Below are 19075 nucleotides of genomic sequence, written 5' to 3' on the forward strand. Positions count from 1 at the left end.
CAGTTTGAGCAGTTTGTCTGATAGATTCCTTAGGACTGTCTACATATGAGACCATGTTATATGTGAATAAAGACAGTTTTAGTTATTCCTTTCCAACCTGAATGTCTTTAATTTCCTTTCATTATCCCTTATTGCACTAGTTGAAACCTCTAATACAATGGTGAATAGAGATTGCAAGGACAAACATTCTTGCCTTATTCCCAGTCTTAGAAGAGAAGCATGAAATCTTTCAACATCAAATATTAAGTTAGCTGTAGGTTTTTCTTAGATGTCCTTTATCAGATTGAGAAATCTCTCTTCCTTTTGTAGTTTGTTGAGAGGTATTTTGGGTTTTGTGTTTTTGGCCATGTCAAGCAGTTTGCAGGATTTTAGTTTGCCAACAAGGGATAGAACGAGGGACACAGCAATGAAAGTACTGAGTCCTAATCACTGGGCCACCAGTGAAATAATTCCTTGTTGAAAGTTTTTAAATGAACAAATGTTGGATTTTGTCACATGCCTTTTATACAATATTGGGACAATCATATTATGGTTTTTTAAATTAATTATGGTGTATTAGATGCACTGATTTTAGAATGTTAAGCCAATCTTTCATTCTTGAGTGAGATTCTTCTTGATCACACTTGTATAAATCTTTTCATATGTTCTGGGATTCAATTTGTTAATATATTACTAGGAATCTTTGCATCTAAGTTTATGAGGGATTTTGAACTATAATTTTCTTTTCTTGTCCTGTTTTTGCCTGGCTTTGCTAACTGGTCTCATAAAATGGATTATGAAATGTTATCTCCTTTATTTTCTGAAAGTGTATAGGGTTGGTATTACTTCTTCCTCAAATGTTTGACAGAATTCACCAGTGAAGTCATCTGTGTCCAGCTTTATTTTTGTGGGAAGATTTTCTTAAAGACAATGCAATATTTCTAATTGGGACAGGTCTATTCACATTTTATTTTTTTCTTGGGTCAGTTTTAGCAATTCAGCTCTTTCTAGGAATAAGTCTGTTTCACCTGAATTGTCATATTTGTTGGCATGGAGTTGTTCATAATATTCCCTTACAATTTTTAAAATTTCTGGTGGGCTATAGTGATGCTCACTTAGAATTTTAAATTCTACACAGATCACATCATGACTGGGCTATATTCAGAAACTGGGAAGACACTTAATTTCAGATAAGGATATATTTTTAAAATAAGGTTTTAAAATGAAAATATATTTCTTTTCGAGATCACTTATATAAGCTTAATTTAAAATATGCTTAAGCTATAAGAAAAACAGTCATTTTTAGGAAATTTGTGTGTTATCTTTTTTTAGATGTTTTTAAAAAGAGGTTAAGAAAAGATGAGGGAGGGCTTCCCTGGTGGTCCAATGGTTAAGAATCTGCCTTGCAATGCAAGGGAACCAGTTCAATCCCTGGTCCTAGAAGATCCCACATGCTGTGGGGCAACTAAGCCCATGTGTCACAACTACTGAAGCCCATGCACCTCAAGCCTGTGCTCCACAACAAGAGAAGCCACCACAATGAAAAGCCCAAGCATCACAACTAGAGAGTGAGCTCCCACTCAACACAACAAGGCCCACACACAGCAACAAAGACCCAGCACAGCCAAAAATAAAATAAAATTTTTAAAAAGGAGTAAAAAGACAAAGATCATAAGGAAAAAAAAGAACAGACCAAGGACCCAAAATGTGTGATTTTCTGAAGTAGAGATTTACTTACAGATTAAATTGACAAACACAATCTATCCTCTAAAAGTTAGTACTCAAAGAGATACCTGACAGTAATTTGTATTTCTAAAAGTATATGCTAGTCACAAAATAAGACATATTCTATGATTCCACCTATATAAAGGTCAAAAACAGGCAAAACTAATCTATGGTGAATAGAAACCACAGAACAAAAAAACTGTCTAGGAAAAGTGGATACTGACTAGCAGGGGTGTGAGGAGGTCTCTGGAAGTACTAGTTATTACATGGATATGTACACATATAAACATTTATTGACCTGTACACCTAAGGTTTATGCATTCCACTGTATGTAAGTTATACCTCAAAAAACAAATGCCATTCAGACATAAAAAGGAATGCAATACTGATACCTGCTACAACATGGACGAACCTTGAAAAAATGCTAAGTGAAAGAACCAGCCACAAAAGACCTCTTATTATATGATTCCATTTATCTGCAATGTTCAGAATTGGAAAATTCATAGATAGAAAATAAATTACTGGTTACAATGGGCTGGAAGGGTTGGGGAGAAATGGAGAGTGACTGCTAACGGGTACAGGGTTTCTCTCTAGAGTAATGAAAATGTACTAAAATGTATTATGATGATGGCTACACAGCTCTGTGAACATTCTAAGAAACTTTGAATTGCACACTCTAAGTGTGTGTGTGAATTATAATGGTATAAGAATTATCACAATGAAGCTGTTTATATAAATAAATGCTTATATATAAAATATATGAAAGAAGTAGAAAAAATTATGCTTATTAACATTAGTACATGTAGATGAAAGACAGCCTTACTGTGTTTTCTGAAATAATTCAAATGTCCAACAACTGATGAATGGATAAACAAAGTAGTATGTCTATATGGATTCATTTTTAAAAAGGAATGAAGTACTGATAAGCACTATCACCTGGATGGACCTTGAAAACATTGTGCCAAATAAAAGAAGCCAGACATAAAAAAGGCCACATATTGTGTGATTATACCAAATGTCTGTAACAGGCAAATCCCTAGAGAGAGAAAGTAGATTAGCGGTTGCCAGGGTATAGAGGGAGGGGAGAATGAGGGAATGATTGCTAATGGGTATGGGATTTCTTTCCCTGGTAGTAAAAATATTCTGGAATTAGACAGTGGTGATTTAGTGTAAAAAACCACTGTGAATTTTTAGTGTTAAAAACCACTGAATTGTACACTTTAAAATGATTAAAATGGTGAACTTTGGGCTCCCCCGATGTCTCAGAAGGTAAAGAATCTGCCTACAATCAGAAGACACGGGTTCGATCCCTGGGTTGGGAAGATCCCCAAAGGAGAAAATAGCAACCCACTCCAGTATTCTTGCCCGAAAAATCCCATGGACAAGAGGAGTCTGGAGGGCTACAATCCAAAGGATGGCAAAGAGTTGGATACAACTGAGTGACTAAGCATAGCACAAAATGGTGAACTTTATGCTATGTGACTTTTACCTTAATTTTAAAAGGTACATTAAGTATTCTATCTTTCATAACTCTGTTTCTTCAGTCCCCCTTGTAGAAGGCAATGCAGCTGTCCCTTCTGGCTAGAGTTTGTGCTGAATCGATTCCTCCTAAGTATAGAGAATGAAACCTAAGGTTCTTCAGCTACAGCAGATCAGAAAAACCTTTAACTGTCTAGAGCTGCCTCCAGTTAGAATGAGTAGTATTTAAAAAACAAACAAACAAACCAACAAACAAAAAACACCCTATTATTCTTTCAGGAAAGTGTCACTAAAAGCTAAAGTTTATAAAAGTAGGACCAAGTATTTCTTTCTACCTATGTTCTCCTAAAACAAATCTCCTTTATTTTAACCTCAAATGAATCCTATAGAATATTACAGCTTTCAAGTCTTCTGATTCTCTGGTAGCAAAGTACAAATGAAAGGGCAAGCCTTTAGGACCTGAAAATCGTTAGGTCTAAATTCCAGCCCTATCACTTAATAGCAGTGAAATCATGGCAAGCTTCTAAAGCTTTCATCTATAAAATGGAAGACAGTAATACCTGCTCCACAAGTTTGTTATGAGGATTAAATAAAATAGCATATGCAAAGTAACTAGTATAAGTGTTTCACATACAAGTAGTCACTCAACAAGTCTACAACATTAGCTCATTCTCTCTTCCATGTTATGGAACACAGGTTTCTTTATGCCAACAAAATTAACTAATCTGTATTAATCTAAGAGGTTAGCTTCTAAATGTTATATACAATTTCTAAGTCTATGCAAATTATAACTAACAGTGCGTGCTAAGTCTCTTCAGTCATGTCCAACTCTTTGTGACCCTAGGGACTGTAGCCCACCAGGTTCCTCTGTCCATGGGATTCTCCAGGCAAGAATACTGGACTGAGTTGCATGCCCTCTTCCAGGGGATCTTCCTGACCCAGGAATCAAATCCGTGTCTCTTATGTCTTCTACACTGGCAGATGGGTTCTTAACCACTAGCCCCACCTGGGAAGTCCATAACTAATAGTATACACTGCATGCATGCATGCTGAATCACTTCAGTTGTGTCCGACTCTTTTCAACCCTATGGACCACAGTCCACCAGGCTCCTCTGTCTATGGGATTCTCCAAGCAAGAATACTGGAGTGGGTTACCATTTTTTCCTCCAAGGTATCTTCCCAACTCAGGGATCAAACCCGTGTCTCATGTCTCCTGCATTGTCAAGCAGATTCTTTGCCACTAGGGCCACCTGGGAAGCCCAACAGTATATACTACTACAGTATAATACTATAACTAATAATATTATAACTAAAAATTAAAACTTACAATGATCATCATTATCTTCCAAATTATGAAAGAACTTCTAAATGCAATACTGCTTTCATAAAAACTCTCCTGACTGTTGTTGTTTTTTAGTGGCTAAGTCATGTCCAACTCTTTTGCAACCCCACGGACTGTAGCCCACCAGGCTCCTTTGTCCATGGATTTCCCAGGCAAGAATACTGGAGTGGGTTGCCATTTCCTTCTCCAGGGAATCTTCTGACCCAGGGATCAAACCCATGTCTCCTGCTTGGCAGGTGGATTCTTTATCATTGAGCCACACAGGAAGCACAAATTCTTTATACTTAAAGACAAACTAGCCATAAAGTTATCCTTTAATTTTTCCTCCTTAATTCTTTTCTCTCTTTTATATCCATTCTATCATGACATACAAACCCAGCTACCAAATACTTGGTGACACATCCTATTCCTTTCCCTGCTCTCAAGGAAAGCACTTTTTTTTAAAGCTAGCTGAGATTTGAGTTACAGAGCTCTATACTATGTTCACATCTCTCAAAGGGAAGGTCTTATTTAACACTCCCAGTAACCACTGCCATGCAGGCACAGTGTTAAGTATGTCATAAAATCTTGTTTGTTCAACCCAAATATCAACTAATGAGAGGATAAATAAAATGTAGTGTGTGATATACAATGGAATATTACTTGTCAATAAAAACAAATTCAGTACTGAATATGCCACATTAATGAATCGTGAAAACACATTCAGTAAAAGAAGCCAGCCACAAAAGACCAGCTATTATGTACTGCCATTTGCCTGCAATGTCCAGAATAGGCAAATCTATAAGAATAACGTAGATTAGTGGTTTCTAGAGGTGAGAACTCGGGAAGAAATGGGGAGTGACTGTTAATGGGTATGGGGTTTATTTTAGGGATAAGAATATTCTAAAATTGGTTGTGGTGATGGTAGCACAACTCTATGAATATATTAAAAACCATTGAGTTGTACAGTTTACATGATCTCAGTAAAGAAAAAAAGAAAAAAATCTTGTTTTTTCTACAGAGTTGAAAGAGATTAAGAGATAGAAAGCATATGTGTACAGCAGAGATTACATACAAGTTTATTTAGCAGACACTCCTCATTAGAGTCAGTCCAGCCTGTTGGGTGAGTGAATCTTTGCTCATTAGCCCTTGATAAATAGCCAGTGTATACCAGAGAGGAATGTGAAATAGGTAGCAAGCCATTTCTGATTTGTGACATGAATATATGAAGCAGAGTAACTAAAAACACTGAGATTCCTCAGATTCTAAAAACCAAGAGATTTAACTCTTCTCAGAGCCCATTCCACTAAGAATCATCTTCTTAGGTCTATTCCTGGCTCCGGTGATCAGCTCAGAGTATTACCTTCTTGGTTATAGCCTGTCCCTACTACAAGTGAGAATGCTGAATTTGTGCCTACCACCATCTCCTTAACCTGAATTCTCTAAGAAACATTCAGAAATTAACAATGCCCTGTTTTGTGGACTGCTGAGTCATTTTCTGAGTTTACCTGCTGTGGTATAAAGAATAATGTTCTCCTAAGGATGTGTACATTTTATGTTCTTGAACCTGTGACTATGCTATCTTACATGGCAACATGGGCTTTGCAAATGTGATTAAAGGATTCTGAGATATGTTGTCCTGGAATAGCTAAGTACGCCCATCCAATGTAATCACAAGTCTTTACAAGTGAAAGAAAGAGGCAGGAGATTCACAAGGAGATGTGATGACAGAAGCAGTGGTCAGAGTGTTGTGACTGCTAGCTGGTCCCCTGAGCAAAGCAATATGGGCAACCTCCAGAAGCTGGAAAATATAAGCAAACAGTTTTCCCCTAGAACCTCCAGCCCTACCAACACTTGACTTTGGCTTTCTGAGACCCATTTCAGACTTCTAATCCCCAAAACTATAAGATAATACATCTGTATTGTTTTAGACCATTCATTAAATTTGTGGTAATTTGTTACAGAGAAACAGGAAATGAATACACTTGCCCTTAGCATCATCATTAACATCAGTCCTGGAGCATAAACCTCCCATTTGTGAAGTCCAGTTGCTTTTACTGCTCAAGATAGTGTATTGGCTTGGAATAACAGTTATTCCAAGCCAATACACTATCTTGTCAGACTGAGCGACTTCACTTTCACTTTTCACTTTCATGCACTGGAGAAGTAAATGGCAACCCACTCCAGTGTTCTTGCCTGGAGAATCCCAGGGACGGGGGAGCCTGGTGGGCTGCTGTCTATGGAGTCGCACAGAGTCAGACACGACTGAAGTGACTTAGCAGCAGCAGCATGTCAGAGTAGAAATGTTTTTCCTTCTGGGTTATGAAGTTCCAAAAGTAACCAGTGGAAACTGCAGCTTAATCAATGGCTAGTGGTTAATACAGGTACAAAAAATACAGAAACATGTAATTCTGTTACTGGGATTTTAAAACATGGATTTCATAGTAACACTGTGTACCCATAATAACTCCAATTATCTATAAATATACTTTGATATGCTTTCCAGGGGAAGCTTCAGGAAGGGTACCAACCTGAAACAGGATGAAGAGTTTGGAAAGCAGTCTTTCATCAAATGTTTGTAAGAGGTTAGGAAATACAAAGATAACACTTCAGAGAAAAAGGAACATGAGGTAGGCAGTAGAAGAAAAAGGTTCTCATTTAAGATATAACTAGTAACGGAGTGGAGCAGTGATATGACAGAAAAGACAATAAGACACAGAAAACTAAACAAGAGATGATACCAAGATCAGATCACTGCCTGGAGCTGCAATTTCTCTATTTCATTAGTTTGTAAAGTTCTTACAACTGAACTGTGAATTATAATCTGCATAAGATTTCCAGCAACTGTTGGAAAGTCACTATTCACACTTACTATTCATTCTTTCCATTATTTAAGAAGACTTGATAAGAAGTAATGTTGATATCATCAATGTTATATCACTTTCTACCTTCCCCTTGCAAGGTTAAGAGTTCAACAAAGAAATCTCTTCCTTACTTACAATTGCACAGCGTGGCATTTTTAAAGGAATTCCATCTTCTTCTGTCGCCCCATTGGGTCCAGGTGTCTCTTTCCTCCTCTTCCTTGTGTTGACTTTGGCTGAATTCTGTGCATCCATCTTCTTTTAACTGGTCATAGAAAGTGAAAAGAATTTTTTTCTCACTGGGGAGAAAATTTCTCAATGACAAGGAAAAGCACACACTTCACAAAGATGAACCAAATGCATCTAGTAAAAAAGAGCAAAGTGTCACAAAAACCAGGCTCTAGTATAAACACTGAAATGCCTCTCTGTGGAACAATGGCCACAATTAATCACCTGGACCTTGGAAATTACCGCACAAACAATACTATTTATTTCATACCGATTGCATGCAAAACACTGGAAGAACCTGACTGAGAAAGTTAGTTATACAGACTTTCATTACCCTTACATCACATCCCTAGGACACCTAGAGGTCTGACAGGTGCAAGGAAATGTAAAAGGTATGTCTTTGATACAGATGGAGAAAAGAGTCTTTTTTTAAAAAAGAAAAAAAGAGGGCCATCAGCAATTACTAGTTAACAAAGTCTGGATTTCTTAACTCTAAATGTTCTGTATATTTCAAAGACTACTTGTCCAGAGTTAGAGGTATGAATATTGTAGAGTAAGTATACTTGTGAGCTTCTCTAGTAGCTCAGCAGTAAATAATCTGCCTGCTAATGCAGGAGACTCGGGTTTGATCCTTGGTTTGGGAAGATGCCTAGAAAAGGAAATGGCAACCCACCCCAGTATTCCTGACTGGAAAATCCCAGGATAGCTGAGCCTGGCAAGCTGTTATAGCCCAGGGGGTCTCAGAGTCAGAAACAACTTAGCAACTAAACAACAAACATACTTGTAACTTTTAAATGTCTTTCCTTTTTAAATACTCATTTCCCCTTCCTCTTTCAGAGTCTTAGCACCTTAAACTTGTTCACAATCCCCAACTACTAAAACCCCATCCAGGCTTCTTCCCCCAAGGAAAATTTATTTATTGTTGTCTCATTTAGAAGAAAGCATTTAGCAACTATTACAGAAAAGTTCTGAATATTTGATGTTTTATGTTTAGGTGACATAATTTTCACAAATAAATTTATTTCTTGATAATGATAAAGTTTTAGGTATCAGCCAGGAACTGGAGAGAGAGGAACTTCAATGATCCTGTCACCTCTGTCCAAGATACAATGACAGATGGAAAAAAGATCCTCAGAACAGAAGTGGTAAACAAAACAAAATACTAGACAGAATGAGGACTTTCTACCCTGTCTCTCTGCCTCTAATAAGCCCTCCTGAATAAGATATTTATCTAAACAGTTGCAATCGTGCCTTACTTTCTTTGCTCTGGCTAAATTCCAAAGAGCAATGTGACAAGATCTACAAGAAACCCAGAGACTGAAGGAGACACCTCATGAGTCATGGCTAACTATTAGCCTGATATGAAAAAAATGTCAGAGTCTAAAGTGAAAGATGAATACCACACAGAAACTTCCTTTCATTGCATATTCAAATTCAAATGTCCTTTCATCACAAATTAAAATAAAAAGTGGCCTGCTAAGAACGCCTGATCAATCAATTAATGACCATTTCTAATTTGCAAACAAGATTTTGCTGCAAATATCTGTTAAATTCTCAGAGTAGGCAGACAAAATCCATTATGAGAAATATAATCAGCAAATGGTGTCAGGTAGCTCAAAGATCAGGCAGTCAATAATATTGAGCGTGTATTGTGTACAAGGTATTATAATTTTTACAGTAAAAGCTATTTTCTCAAGAAGACTTCTTCAATCAATGTGAGGATGCCATGTTTATGATACAAAAATGCTCCTTAAGATTCTAAAACCACTGGGGGAAATTTTGTTTGGGAACAGGAGTTTACACAGTTTCAAACTCTCTCTCCATCAGTGACTTATTAATTACAAAGTAAAGCGAGTTACCTTTAAAGTGAAAAAAAAAACCTCTTACCTAAATAATTACAGCTAATTAACGTCACCAATAATGCCTCCTGATACAAGGCACCAGGGTCATATTATCTGCCAAAAACACATAACCTATATGTGTTTATGAGGAACAATTAGACAAACCTCAACTAAAAGACGTTCTACAAAACAAGCCTGTATTCTTCAAAAAAATGTCAATCATGAAAAATAATGAAAGGCTGAAGGACTGTTCCAGGTTGAAAGACCAAAGAAATGACAACTAAATGTAATGCATAATTCTAGATTGGAGGAGAAATCGTTATAAAAGATAGTTATTAGGACAACCAGTAAAATTAAAATATGGGTTGTATCAGAAAATAGTAAGTATCAATGTTAAAATAAACTTCCTGAGGTTGATAATTACACTGTTACATAAAAGACTGTCCTTTTTTTTAATGCTGAAGTATCTAGGGACAAAGGGTTATGATCTCTAATTGCTGCAACTTATCCTTAGCAAAAAAAAGAAACTTCCTTAGCAAACAAAGAAAAGAATTTATATTACATACAAAAAGGTAAAGCAAATATGGCAAAATTTCATCAATGTATAAAGCTGCGTGAGCGCGTGCTCAGTCGCTTCAGTTGTGTCTGACTCTTTGCAATCCTATGGACTGTAGCCCACCAGGCTCCTCTGTCCACGAGATTCTCCAGGCAAGAATACCGGAGTGGGTTACCATTCCCTCCTCCAGGGGATGTTCCCCACCCAGGGATCTTCCCCACGTCTCCTGCGTCTCCAGCACTGCAGGTGGATTCTTTACCACTGAGCCACCAGGGAAGCCCAAATGAAACTGAGTGGGTCATAAACGGCTTCATTTTAATATTCCTTTTTTGAAAGTTTTACTTTTCTTTTTCAAGATAAAAAGTTTACTTTTAAACATGTTTGGGGATTTGCCTGGTGGTCCAGTGCTTAAGAATCTGCCTTCCAATGGAAGGGAAGAGGGTTTGATCCCTGGCTGGGGAACTAAGATCGCACATGCCATTGGGCAACTGAGCTGGAGCAGCCAACTACTAAGCCCAAGGGCCTCAACAAGAGAAGCCCACAGACTGCAATGAAGACCCCACATGCCACAACTAAGACCTAATACAAGCCTAATAAATGTATTTTTAAAAAATGTCCAATAATCATTTTCTACACAGACAGGCCCTCATCAAAGGTTGTCTTTCAGATCTCTAAAAATAGATTCTCTCTCCTTCCTAACTCTGAATCAGTGTAGATGATACATATATTCTAAGAAGTATGTGTTAGCAATCTAAATGTGTTGCAAGGAGGTAATATAGTAATAGTAACAATCATAATAATAACTATTTTTCTTCAATATTACCAGTGACAGACACCGTGATGGATACTTTATATACATTATTCTTATTTAACCCATATAACCTGAGAAGCAGGTATTTTTAGTTTCAATATACAAGTGAGAAAACTAAGGATCAGGCAGGTTAAGCAACCTATCCGGAGGTCACACAGCTAGTAAGTGGGAAAACCAGAATGCTATCTCCCAGAAATCCACAAATTTTTAGTAAAAGAAACTCTCATTATTACTGCTGCTTCTTCCTTCAATTAAGAACATTCTTTCCACAGCATAGGTTCCTTAAGTTTTTGCAAGCTTAAGTCAGACCAGCCTAAATGAACAGTGAAATAAAAAGGTCAGATACTGCAAGTAGCAAGGTCCAAGTACCAATCAAATAGAACTGACATGGTTATTGGCCTGATTCCAAAGCTGCCTGATTTGCCAGCTGTATAGATCTTTCCTGTCGGAAAAGTTTTACTAGGATTTCCTGATAAGCTTTCAACTTAAGCAATAAAAAAATTCTTTATTTCTCTGTTCCTCTCTCTTCTGACATTACAAATAGGTGGCGTTTAAGTCAGCTGTACTTTTCATTCATGATACAAAGTAGAGTTTTTTAAAGATGCCATAATAAATCAAGGGGATAAATGTCATACTATATTCTCACCAGCTACTTTCCATGACTTCAAGTTAAAATTCCTTAAAGTTTAATAGAATAATACTTAACACATCCAAAGACATGTTTATAGGAACTTCTCAGAAGTCTTTGCTCTGTGTATGCAGGGGTCGGGGGCAGAGGGGATATGTGGGCTATATTTTCAGCTTTACTGAATGACATATAATTGACATACAATAAATGTATACTTAAAGTGTGTAATTTAATGAGTTTTAACATTATACCCTTGTGAAATCATCAAAATTAAGATTAACATATCATTTACTCTCGTTTCCTCATACCACTTTATAATCCATCTCTCCCTCCCCACTCTGATTTTGCTTTGCTTTTTGTTTGTTTTGTTTACGTTGTGGTAAATATACATAACATAAATTCTGCTTTGCTTTTAACTGCTTAATTCTTGAAGTACTGAACCATCTTGTATGATTCAGCTTAACCAGCCAAACACATGGTAGATATCATCATATTAGAAAGAAGCAAAGGAGGTAAATACTGCCATTGTGATTTTAGAGTTTTCAAAAATTTCTGTTGTTTAAGACATTCAGTCTTTTTTGGTTGCCTTTTGATTGCGCTGGGTTTTTGTTGCTGCGCAAGGGCTTTCTCCAGTTGTGGTAAGCAGGCTTCTCATTGTGGTGGCTTCTCTTGTTGTAGAGCAAGGGCTCTAGAGCGCGTGGGCTCAGCGGTTGTGGCACACAGGCTTAGCTGTCCTGAGTGCAGCATGTGGAATCTTCCTGGACCAGGGATCGAACCCATGTCCCCTGCACTGGCGGGTGGATTCATAACCAATGGACCACCAGGGAAGTTCTAAAGATATTTTAAAGTCAAACTGATATCTGGGGTCACTACATACTGTGACACTGAATCTATTCCACTAGATTAAAAAAATCACACATAAAATATCAGAGAGAGAACTTGAGGCAGGAGAAAGGATATCTGACTAGCTATTTAAAGCTAATATAAAATTTATGAACAGAGTAAGAATCAAGGCAACCATTAGTATTAGTATTGACACATTACAAAGCGCATTGGTAAATAACAGTAATACTAACATATTTTACCTGTATTTCAGTTGAGCAAATACATTCTTCAATAAAATCTCTCCATCTGCCTTATATAAACACTTCTAACCAAATGTCTAAGGCAGTGTTTCTCAATAGTTTTTTTAGTCACGTTCCATTTTGAGAAAAGTAAAAATCTTAAACCATACACTGTTTGCATACTGTAGTGATTAAAAGGAGATGAGACCCTAAAATCATATTATGTAAGGATGAAGTCCATTTCTACCACTTACTAGCCATGAAAATTTAGGCAAATTCTTTATCTCTCCAAGTCTCAGTTTCATCATCTAACAAGTTAGGTTTAAAAGGAATAATCTTGGAGAAGGAAATGGCAACCCATTCCAATTTCTTGCCTGGAAAAGTCCATGGACAGCGGAGCCTGGCGGGCTGCAGTCCATGGGGTCACATGACTGAGCATGTGTGCACGAGGGTGGAGGGAGATGGGTTGGTAGCAATAAAGTGGTAAAACTAAAAAAAAAAAAAAAAAAAAGTGGCAGTCTTGAACACAAAACCTAAGGATCATAGCCATCACTGGAACCTGGTGTAGGAGTTGGCATTGGCAGACCTGCTTTGAATAAAGTTGTCTTAAGAGCACCAAAAAAAAAAAAGGAATAATCTATGTAAAGCCTTAGCTCAATGTCTGTGTATACAGTATGTGCTTGTAACATCAGTTCAGTTCAGTCACTCAGTCGTGTCCGACTCCTTGCGACCCCAGGCACTGCAGCACACCAGGCCTCCCTGTCCATCACCAACTCCGAGAGTTCACCCAAACCCATGTTCATTGAGTCGGTGATGCCATCCAACCATCTCATCCTCTGTCATCCCCTTCTCCTCCTGTCCTCAATCTTTCCCAGCATCAGGGTCTTTTCAAATGAGTCAGCTCTTCACATCAGGTGGCCAAAGTATTGGAGTTTCAGCTTCAACATCAGTCCTTCCAATGAACACCCAGGACTGATCTTTAGGATGGACTGCTTGGATTTCCTTGCAGTCCAAGGGACTCTCAAGAGTCTTTACCAACACCACAGTTCAAAACCATCAATTTTTCGGCGCTCAGCTTTCTTCACACTCCAACTTTCACATCAATACATAACCACTGGAAAAACCATAGCCTTGACTAGACGGACCTTTGTTAACAAAGTAATGTCTCTGCTTTTTAATATACTGTCTAGGTTGGTCATAACTTTCCTTCCAAGGAGTAAGCGTCTTTTAATTTCATAGCTGCAATCACCATCTGCAGTGATTTTAGAGCCCAGAAAAATAAAGTCAGCCACTGTTTCTACTGTTTCCCCATCCATTTGCCATGAAGTGATGGGACCAGATGCCATGATCTTAGTTTTCTGAATGTTGAGCTTTAAGCCAACTTTTTCACTCTCCTCTTTCGCTTTCATCAAGAAGCTCTTTAGTTCTTCACTTTCTGCCATAAGGGTGGTGTCATCTGCATATCTGAGGTTATTGTTATTTCTCCCAGCAATCTTGATTCCAGCTTGTGCTTCCTCCAGCCCAGCATTTCTCATGATGTACTCTGCATATAAGTTAAATAAGCAGGGTGACAATATACAGCCTTGACATACTCCTTTTCCTATTTGGAACCAGTCTGTTGGTCCATGTCCAGTTCTAACTGTTGCTTCCTGACCTGCATACAGGTTTCTCAAGAGGCAGGTCAGGTGGTCTGGTATTCCCATCTCTTTCAGAATTTTCCACAGTGTATTGTGATCCACACAGTCAAAGGCTTTTGCACAGTCAATAAAGCAGAAATAGATATTTTTCTGGAACTCTCTTGCTTTTTCGATGATCCAGCGGATATTGGCAATTTGATCTCTGGCTCCTCTGCCTTTTCTAAAACCAGCTTAAACATCTGGAAGTTCACAGTTCACGTATTGCTGAAGCCTAGCTTGGAGAATTTTGAGCATTACTTTGTAAACATCAGCTACTGTTATTATTTCATATAGTAGTAGTTGCCATCATCTGCCTTTGTCTATTTCCTATGTATCCTCTATAGCCAAAAGATTTTGTCAAGTTTTCCTCCATGATTACAACTGTAAAAAGTGTACTTTTCATGTAAAATTATGATAAAACATGAGGTATGCTCGCTGCATCTTCCCCATTCTATCCCTACCCCATTAAAGAATCATTGTTGTAGCAAGAACTCTTCTAGAGTCTGATGTAAAGCAATGATGAAGAAAAAAAATATTATTACTACTACCGTCAGCATTTATATAACATCTGTATGTCAAAATTTTTTTTAAATATTAAAACTCTCTTAACATTCACAACCCTCTTACATGTATTATTTTTATCATTACTGAAACTGAGGTGCAGAAAATAAGTCACACAACTAGTAAGTGGTGCTAGGAATCAAATTCAGTCAGCCTGGCTGCAGACTACATACTCTTAACCACTATAGTATATGGTAAAATATGACACTGTTTTTACTATACAAGAAGGTACCTAATACCTGTCTCTAAATATCTGAATGCCTGTCATGTTGGATACGGCAGACGTGACACTCTAGATAATAGAAAATGAATCACTAGTTGAAAGATGCAGAGACACAAATTTTAACTAAACATAATAAAACACTTTTGAGGAATGAGAGTATCTGAAAAGGGACTAGGTGACCTTAAGAGGCATTTCATTTTAGCATACCAGGTCATTCAAGTAAAGATTGTACAGAAATATATTTATTCATTTTATTGGTCATAATCCTGTTAAGTCTTTTTTAAAATTTTTTTATTGAAGGATAATCACTTTACAAAAGTCCATCTTGTTGATCTGTTTATTCTAATCTGTTAAAATAATTTCAAACTGTGACTGCCATCTATCACTTTGCATTAACAATTTTATGTAATCTATAAACTTGAAAAACATGGTTTTTATGTCTCCATCCACATTAGTACTGAAAATACTGATCAGAATAGATGTCACCATATACCAAGGTAACACACCACTAGAAACCTTTCTCCTTATTGAGATCCACTCGTAATACTCTACATTAGTACAACATAAAACATACGAGAGTTTATCTTTAGAAAACAGAATAAAAAATATATTTAGCATTCTTAATATTACAGTATTCAATCAGATGTAGACCTCTTTCATCATACTATTACATAATCCACATTTCTCTATCACTGTCCCAAAGATGATGATGATAATAGTGATGATAAAAATTATAACCAATGTGGGCTTCCCAGGTGGCGCTAGTTGTAAGGAACTTGCCTGCCAATGTAGGAGACCTAAGAGACATGGGTTCGATCCCTGGGTTGGGAAAATCCCCTAGAGAAGGGAATGGCAACACACTCCAGTATTCTTGCTTGGAGAATCCCATGGGCCGAGGAGCCTGGAGGGATACGGTCCATGGGTCACAAAGAGTAGGATATGACTGAAGCGACTTAGCATGCATGCATGCAAAACTAACACAGAGTACTTCCTATGTGCCAGAAAGTTATAAACTTTTTGCATATATTATATATTTTTAAAATATTTTTTATTTATTTAGTTGTAGTACATAGAATCTTTGATCTCCGCTGCAGCATGTGGGATCTCTTAGTTGTGGCATATGAACTCTTAGTTGCAGCACGTGGGATCTAGTTCCCTGATCATGGATCAAACCTGGGCCAGCTCCATTAGGAGCATGAAGTCTAAGCCACTGGACCACCAGGGAAGTCCTAAACCTTCTGTATATATTAAATAACAACAATCTTATGAGGTAGATAATATTATTAACTCTATTTTGCAGATGAAGAAACTGAGGCACAACTGGGTTAAATGACTTGACTGAGATGACACGTCTGGGACAGGGCAAAAACAGGATTTGAACTGAGGCATTCTGGCTCTAGATCTGTGCACTTAATGACAACATTATGTTACCTAGTGTATAAAATGGTCATACCTGAATTTAAACAAAACCACTTCTTCCACCCTGGCCATGCAGTACACTGTGCCAGGCAGGGATTTAATTTCATCTTTCATAAAGACTGAACTCCTTCTTACTGGGCATATCACTGGACAGACTACTTAGGTTTTGATTTGGGCTAGAGTAGAAGAGTAGAGTATTCACTAGACCAAGAATCATATCACATATAAGGGGAGTTAATTCTAGCTGCTCCCAGGGACTTCCTGGCGGTCCAGTGGTTAGGATTCATGCTTCTGCTGCAGGGGGCACAGGTTCGATCCCTGGTCAGGGAACTAAAATCCCACAAATTGTGTGGCCTGGCCAAAAAAAAAAAAAAAAATTAGCCAAAAAAATATTTTTTTAGCTCCTCCTTGTACTTGTACCTTAACTCTAAGTTAAGGTGAATGCACTGACACTAAGAGATTCTTCATGAGATTAAGGAACTTTCTAATACTTAATTTCTAAGTTATGGTAAGGATCAAATGAGAGATTCGAAAACAAACTCCCTAATGTTGTTTGTCTTTCCACTGTGCAATCTCCTGCTCTGGACAGGGACCATTTTCATTTGGAGAGTCAGTATCATTTGGCCTGTGTGATCTTCACCCTTCATACCATCAGATACCACATGCCTAACCTGAACCAATTAGCACATCACTCTCCCAGGCCACAGACTGGGGAAGAGGGGGATAGGAAAGGCACTGATAGGTGACTTAAGATAGTCCAATCAGAGTGAATCCCAGGACTTGTCAGATGGAAATGCTTGGACAAAGATTTGTGAATTTAAACCTGGAGACACGCTCTTTCCCGGCTGGAACGATGGAGGGTGCAGAAGAGAAGAAAAAGAAGGTTCCTGCTGTGCCAGAAACCCTTAAGAAAAAGCGAAAGAATTTCACAGAGCTTAAGATCAAGTGCCTAAGAAAGAAGTTTGCCCAAAAGATGCTTCGAAAGGCAAGGAGGAAGCTTATTTATGAAAAAGCTAAGCATTACCACAAGGAATACAGGCAGGTGTACAGAACTGAAATTCGAATGGCTAGGATGGCACGAAAAGCTGGCAACTTCTATGTACCCGCGGAACCCAAATTGGCATTTGTCATCAGGATCAGAGGTATCAACGGTGTGAGCCCAAAGGTTCGAAAGGTGCTGCAGCTCCTTCGCCTCCGGCAGATCTTCAATAACACCTTTGTGAAGCTCAACAAGGCATCAATTAACATGCTGAGAATTGTGGAGCCATACATTGCATGGGGGTACCCAAATCTGAAGTCTGTAAATGAACTGATCTACAAGCGTGGTTATGGCAAAATCAACAAAAAGCGAATTGCCCTGACAGACAACGCATTGATTGCTCGATCTCTTGGGAAATACGGAATCATCTGCATGGAGGATCTGATTCATGAGATCTATACCGTTGGAAAACATTTCAAAGAGGCAAACAACTTCCTGTGGCCCTTTAAATTGTCTTCTCCATGAGGTGGAATGAAGAAAAAGACCACCCATTTTGTAGAAGGTGGAGATGCTGGCAACAGGGAAGACCAGATCAACAGGCTTATTAGAAGGATGAACTAAGATATCTATCAGGATTATTTTTGTAATCTGGTCCATTAATAAACAATTGAAACAAACAAACAAAAAAACCTGGAGACACGACCCTAGGAACCATCTATGACAATCTAGTGGTCATCCTATAACCAGGAAGAGTCCTTCTCAAAGTAGACAACACAGAGAAAGCAATAATGATGATGGAGAGGAGCCAGATCCTGAATTGCCTAATTCTGCCATCTAATGCACTTCCCTTTTTGCTGAAACTCAGGTAAGTTGGGTTTCTTATCACTTAGAACCACAAAATCATAATTGATGCATCCGATACCTGGCAATGAGCCCTAGCACACAGCAGATGCTCAATAACTATTTGAATAAATTTAACTAAAAAAAAAACTCCTTTGAAATTTTTAAAAACACTACACATCTCAGTATTTTGTTTTGATGGAAAGATGTCAACTACTTGTCAATTTAGAAGTGTATCAAAGATGGTAAAATAAAGCTCTCATCCTGTCAAAAGTACTTTTCCTTATCTGCTTACATATAGTTCTTTTATTTCCCAAAGATGACTTTTGTGTCCTATGCTGTATTTTACACTATACTTTAAACTGAACATTATGCATCAGACAAACTGAAGTCTAAAGATCCTTTGGATTTAGAACAAATACAACTAATATTTTTTGTTTTATAGTGTAAAATACGTCTGTATAATTCCACTTTTTTAGGAGGCAAGAAAACACCAAGACCCCAGACATTCCATAATAAGCCTAAAAGAATTTAGAAATTATAAAGAGATTAACTCTCACGCCTTTCCTCTGGAACTATTACTAAAGCTATTTTTAAACTTTGACTTTATAGGTCGCCCATGTTTTTCATTTTTCACTGGCTCTCTTAGATCATGTTCCTCATATCTACTAACTTACACACCTTGAAAGTATATAGAAAAATTAATAACCAGTGCCTAAACTGATGAAAAAAATTACCCCCAGTTTCGCTAAAGTTCCAACAGACAGCTGCCAGAACATATCGAATTTGCCAGAACATACTGAGAAAAGGTATGTGAGAGGATGAGAGTGTACTGAGGGTAGCAAATACATTCTGGCTTTTCTGTTCATTATACTGAAAACTAT

General features: G+C 37.7%; 2 protein-coding genes across 5 annotated transcripts in view; one reads left to right on the forward strand and one right to left on the reverse strand.

Annotated features, from left to right (window-relative positions):
• PCYT1A (phosphate cytidylyltransferase 1A, choline) overlaps window positions 1-19075 on the reverse strand; it is a 50452-nt gene that overhangs the window by 23051 nt on the left and 8326 nt on the right. For all 4 annotated transcript variants that reach the window (XM_043473250.1, XM_043473247.1, XM_043473248.1 and 1 more), the window contains one exon: window positions 7504-7630. In XM_043473250.1, the coding sequence (XP_043329185.1) occupies window positions 7504-7620 (117 nt within the window). In that variant the 5' untranslated portion in view covers window positions 7621-7630. The remainder of the gene's footprint in view (window positions 1-7503; window positions 7631-19075) is intronic.
• Window positions 17212-17876, forward strand: LOC122444671 (60S ribosomal protein L7-like). Its single transcript, XM_043473251.1, has one exon. It carries the CDS (start codon window positions 17226-17228, stop codon window positions 17874-17876), a length of 651 nt encoding a protein of 216 aa, XP_043329186.1. The 5' UTR covers window positions 17212-17225.

This window comes from Cervus canadensis, chromosome 7 (assembly GCF_019320065.1).
Source record: "Cervus canadensis isolate Bull #8, Minnesota chromosome 7, ASM1932006v1, whole genome shotgun sequence".
Lineage (NCBI taxonomy): Eukaryota > Metazoa > Chordata > Mammalia > Artiodactyla > Cervidae > Cervus > Cervus canadensis.